Source organism: Penaeus monodon, chromosome 21, assembly GCF_015228065.2.
Source record: "Penaeus monodon isolate SGIC_2016 chromosome 21, NSTDA_Pmon_1, whole genome shotgun sequence".
Lineage (NCBI taxonomy): Eukaryota > Metazoa > Arthropoda > Malacostraca > Decapoda > Penaeidae > Penaeus > Penaeus monodon.
The window spans coordinates 10,617,982-10,623,879 of record NC_051406.1 but is presented as its reverse complement, the minus strand read 5'-3'; the positions used below and the strand labels follow the sequence as shown (position 1 = coordinate 10,623,879).

General features: G+C 37.7%; 1 protein-coding gene across 1 annotated transcript in view; it reads left to right on the top strand.

The window, feature by feature from the left end:
- The window catches only part of LOC119586206 (mRNA (2'-O-methyladenosine-N(6)-)-methyltransferase-like), a gene marked incomplete in the record, with an annotated part of 13,214 nt that overhangs the window by 2,927 nt on the left and 4,389 nt on the right, over nucleotides 1-5,898 (top strand). Inside the window, 9 exon segments of the mRNA XM_037934907.1 lie at nucleotides 918-1,211; nucleotides 1,566-1,802; nucleotides 2,355-2,458; nucleotides 2,953-3,102; nucleotides 3,519-3,673; nucleotides 3,927-4,158; nucleotides 4,294-4,417; nucleotides 5,419-5,560; nucleotides 5,741-5,898. Of these exon segments, the coding sequence (XP_037790835.1) occupies nucleotides 933-1,211; nucleotides 1,566-1,802; nucleotides 2,355-2,458; nucleotides 2,953-3,102; nucleotides 3,519-3,673; nucleotides 3,927-4,158; nucleotides 4,294-4,417; nucleotides 5,419-5,560; nucleotides 5,741-5,898 (1,581 nt within the window).

Sequence of the window (5,898 nt, the reverse complement as noted above, 5' to 3'; positions counted from 1 at the left end):
TCATATAAACACCTAAAGCGGCATGTGAGGACCTCCCTTCTTCAAACTTTTTAGTGAGCTTCAGAGGGCAGGAGCGTAGACATGTGATGTGTGATGATTTAGTTTAATGATTTAGTGATTTCAGTTAATGTATGCTGTACATCCCTGTGTCCAGTGGGTTTATTTACAAATTATGACATAATCAGTGTTTTCATCCAACTTTAGTGGCTGTATTGCAGCATGAGCATGGATGATGCTCAACCATCTGTACTCATTAGTGCACCTGCAAGTTACTTAGTTAAAGCCATATAGTGTCAGCATATTATTGATGCTTGGGGCTTGGGCCAAAAACTTGACTGTCAACTACAAGTTGACACCTGTCTGCAACAGGTTTATATGTGGACCCAAATTACAGCTAAAATAAGGCACTTCACATATAATTCAGATACTGTTTTTGGTACTCGATGGTTGATATGTATTTTTTATTATTTTTAAGCTTTGTTAAAATATTTGTATGATACTTTTGTAAATTTGAATGAATTTGTGTGTTATAAGTTAAAAAGATCTTTGAGGATTTCCAGGTAGCATTCAGTTTTTTATTCAGTTCATTGAGCAAATAAGCATTGTCTCATAAATTAGACATACAACAAAGTTTCAGGTAATTATGATAATAATTGGAGAATATTTTAATGAAATCTTCAAACTTTTATATGTACTTGGTCTTTTTAAAACTTGTTAGTTTATTTAATTTTATAAAGTGTTCTTGTATAGCAGTAGAAGAAAATGATCTTTTTATTAGTTTTTAGTAAATATTATGTAGATTTTTTTTAAAGGATATATTTCATATTGCTTGTACTCATAGAAGATTTATGGGGGGAAGAGAATGTACTGTGCATCTGAACCCACACTCAAAAACACTTTTATATCTGTGTTTGCAGAGCGGGTGTGGAGTCATGGCGTCGTCATGGGAGAGCTTCATTGCTGCCTCCACCTCGGCAGCCCCAGCACACACCAGCGTTTCAGCCACGCCCGCTGCAGCTGCTGCATCACCCGGTGGGGGTCCCATCATTACGCCAGCGGCCACGTTGCCCCAGCAGAGTTATAACCCCTCAGACCCTGCCCACCACCAGCCCCCACACCATCCCCCTGTCACGCACTATCAGCAACAGCCACAGCACCTACATGTTGGACAGCCACCGCACCAAGGGATCAGGGTCAACATTCCTTCCCAGGTGGGTTGCAGAGGGAAGTAATTTGGTGTAGGTTGTTTATTACGCTTGCAATAGAAAGTCTTTATATTTTTATTATTGATAAATGTGGATGTCATAACTGCTTTTGAAAATAAGCTGATTATACATTTGCTATAAGGGATATAATCATATAGTTAGAAGCCTCTTTAAATTTTATTTTTACTTCTGCTACTACAGATTTTTAGGTTATGTGGTACTTCTATAGTTGTTAACCAGTTTTGCAGTGTAGGTCCACTATTGCGAGCACTGCTGAAATTAGTCTATTGGTGGAAAACAGTAACTCAGAAATCCTCTTCTTGACTTTGGCATCATCTGATAATCCGTGTTCTATGCCAGGTAACCATTGGGAGTAGTGGGCCAACGACACCAGTTCCGCAGACTCCTGTGGGAGGCCCTCCCCCGTTCGTTGCCCCTGTGCACGAGACGGATCTTCCACAGGAAATGCTGGTCGCTGGATGGAGGAAATTCTGGAGCAAGAGGGAACAGCGCGTGTATTTTTGGAATCGCACCACAGGGGAGTCACTATGGGACATGCCACCAGGTCATGCCTCCCATGCTTCACAACCATCCGGGGTTAGTAGCTCAGTGCCAAAAATGTCAATCAAAGTTGTGTGCATTTGTATGAACATATATCCTTGATGTTTAAAAACATTCATAGATAGTGTACATAATTAATCTCAGTGTAAAGTAAGGCTCTCCAAAACAAAGAGAAAAAATCCAGGAATCCAGGAAACAGCTAGGTTGTGCAACTTTCCGTGCAAAGATGTCTGAGCTGAGAACAGCATTTGTGTTGAATATGTCTTAGAATAAAGTGAACTGTTGATTCCAGTCATGAAACTTAAATTTGTTTATTTTAGTTCTATGAAAAATGAAATGAAAAGAATTGTAGTATGGTCATTTTTTCACCTTAATGACATCATTACAAATACTAAAAAAAGCAACTGATACTGATAGAATTAATACATCTCTCATAAAATCTCTGAAAATAACAGAATGTTTAGTAGAAAGTTATAGATTATTATACAGATGTACTGAAAAACATCTCTATGTGTGTTGAAGTGTTTTAAGAGACTGAAAATGTATATGTTAAGCGGATAGTCTTACTTGATATTGGTATTTCACCAGCAGCATCCTCCACCTCAGCAGCAGCAGTATGATCCTATAAGTGATCCACTAGGGATACAAAATCCTACCAATGGAAGCAGTTCCAGTGCCAACAACTGTCAGAGGTAGGATCAAAATGCAGATGCATATGCACACATACAGGTAGATGTGCTTACAAAATTAAGAAGCTTTGTACATAGATTTTTGCTAATGGAGATTATAGACATTACAGAATTACTGTAATTACTGAGGAAAAACAAAGCATTTAACACTTGTTTGTATGTGTTGAATCACTGACTGATTCATATGTGATATCAGAAAGATTTGCACGCATGTTGAAATTAATTATATTGATGCTAGTCTTCATATAAAAAATGTTGTATTTCTCATTCACTCTAATGGTGTTCATTTTTGAATGAAGTTTAGTAAGTCAATCTACTTTGGTGATATAATATATAATTGAATATTGATGTAAATGAATTAATTTCCTTACCTATTTTCTCAGTGATTTTGATATACCCTACAACTTCTTGGGCAGATGAAGCATATATACACAATTCTTTCCCTCCCTCTCTCTCCATTATCCAATGTTTCATCTCTTTATGTTCTCTCTTTCTAGTGGCAGTACAGCAACCAACAGCAGCAGCCATCCGGGAAGCAGCACCACGGCCCCAGTCCCCTCCCCTGCTCCATCAGTCATATCAGGAGTCAAGCGCCGAGCATCTGAGGAGGCTTCTGGAGCTCCTGTTCCTAAGAAATTTGTTTTGGCGTGAGTGGTGATCCATTGTCTGTGGTTGCTGTGATGTGAATTTGCTTTCTGGGATGATTATTTTTGTGATTAACAAATCCCTTTAATTCATTTATGATATGATCTTAGGCAGAAGGGAGCAATGGGCTATGGACATCAATACTTGTTTTTCAGTAGAAAAGACTACATTCACATATAAAAACCTATCAGAATGTGAAATAGTTAACCTGATTGCGATGGGAACCCTGTGTGTTATATCACACAAAGCTTTCAGGCTGCCCTGGAGATGTGGACTTATCTGTTTGAGGGAAAAATCAAAAGCATGAAAAACATAAAATTACCCTACTCTCTATGCTTCTTCAAAATATGGCAATGTTTAATTTCCAACAAAATGAATTCTCATCCCCAGTTGCTAACATGCACAACATTGCTTACAGAGGCCCATGGGATTTAGAAATTCCAACCAACGTCATCATGTTTGAGCGTCCGCCAATCACCTTGCCACAACCGCATCCCAGTGTAGAAGTTCTGCGGGGACAGCTAGTGTCAAAGTTACGCTCAGGATACCAGGAAATGTGTCTGGCGAGACAAGGTATATGTTGTGGAGTTATGGTAAAGGTTTGAAGAGCATGGATGATGAGTTTTAATTGCATAGAACTTAATATATTTTCACAAGATGTGATTTATAGGTCTTTTTTTGTTTAACTATGTATATTTCTTTGTTGAAACTTAATATGATGAAGTTTATAGGAATCATTTTTTTTATATATTTTTAAGAAATGCTTAAGTATTACCTTATTGCAAGGTTGCGCTATATTAGCTAAACATTTCCATGTTTTTAACAGGCATTGATGCGCCAAGAGATTCCTTTAGTCGGTGGTTGATGGAACGGAAAGTGGTTGATCAAGGATGGGATCCACTACTTCCCAGTCAGTGTTTTCCTGAAGTTAGCCAGTCCATGTATAGAGAAATCATGAATGACATCCCAATTAAACTGCAGCGGCCAAAGTACACAGGTGAAGCCAGAAAGCAGCTCTCTAAATATGCAGAAGCAGCGAAAAGAATGATTGAGACGAGGTGAGTAGTTGTCCAGCTCAGTTATTAGAATAAGGATTATTTTTTTCAAGTAAGCTGTTTTAGAATGTTTTTTATTTGACTGTAAATTCCTTCATGTGTACAAAATACCAATATCTGTTATCTAATCCCCTTTAGCCGGAATGCAAGTCAAGAAAGCAGAAAAATTGTTAAATGGAATGTGGAAGACACTTTTCAATGGTTGCGGAGAACAATTGGTGCAACTTTTGATGACTACATGGAAAGACTGGCACATCTCAAGGTGAGCAATGAACCCAGAGGAAACTTTTTCCTTCCTATTTCGCATTTGTAAATATACCTTTTGCCAGCATTTGAATTCAGCTATATCTCCCAACTTCTGAGGTTTACATGAAATTGGGAAAACTAAATTAATTGTGCTCTGCATCACAAAGATGTAGAGGAAATTTTGTCGGAGATGTAAAAAGCTAGGCTATTTGCATCTAATTTTGATACTTCTACATGTGTGGTTACTTTGTGTAGATGAAAAGGAGTGTGGAAAAGTTGACTTTAAATAGTCATGCTAAGCAAAAACTAGGGATTTTATTGAGATATACTCAGACTTTGCCTGGCTTTGACATCTTTATTCCTTGTGTTCCCTGTGTCCAGAGTAGCAGCAGAGAAAGGGCTTCTCCACACACAATAGAAACAAGGCATCTGAATGAATGTAAACTCCTGCCCAACTCTCAAGCCAAAGACTCTATAATGATATGAATGTTAGAACTAGTTAGAGCATTAACTCTTGAAATGTAGTAACAGCCTGAGTTTTAGATGAAGTCACTAAGAGCAGTTGTTGAAATTTTGTGAATATTGCCCTTGGGTATGAATTTGAAATAGGAATTCAGATATATGGGCCAGGTTAAAAAAAATCCATGTGTATTAACTTTTTGTGCAAAATAATTCCTAGTTGCTGTCTAATGGATCTTGATAATTTACTAGATAAACACCTGTTTATAGATATGTAGTTTGACAGAACCGCCTGTTAGTTTAACAAAATGATACTAGAATTTGAGGAAAGCAGATATTTTTGTGGAATACAGAAAATGGAACTTGGTGTCCCATGGAAACATATTGATAAATTTACACACTACACACATTCTCTTTAAGATTACATGAGCCATGTAAAATTGGCCAGGGAGCATGTTTAAAACTACTGATCTTTCCAAATATTTAAGTGGGTTGATTACACCAGTTACATTTTAATTTTTGGTAAGAAAACGTTACTCAAATTTCCTTATTTTCCAGAGACAATGTCAACCTCATCTCACTGAGGCAGCCAAGCAGAGTGTAGAAGGCATCTGCACAAAGATCTACAACCTGTCTGTGGAACATGCCAAAAAAATTAGAGAGAAACACCTGCAGATTTTGGAGGAAAACAATATCAGAGGTAGCTTTGATGAAATAAAGAATTTCTGAACATAATGGCTGAAAAATGTGGATTATGAAGGGAATTGTCCATTCACCTCTTGTGCATAATACCTAGTGACTGTGTATTTAGGCATGCATTTATGAAAATGTTCAGTTTTAGTTGTGTGTTTTATAACTGTATACCTCTATATCACTCTAGAAGTGGGAGTGCCAGCTGTCAGTGGGTTGCGGAAAGTTTGGTGTTACCCGGTACAATTCACAACACCTAGTCCACGGCCGCCTCCGATTGACTTTATGCAAGACAAAGATACAACCTGTTTAAGATATAATGGAGAAGCTCTCAGAATCAACACACAG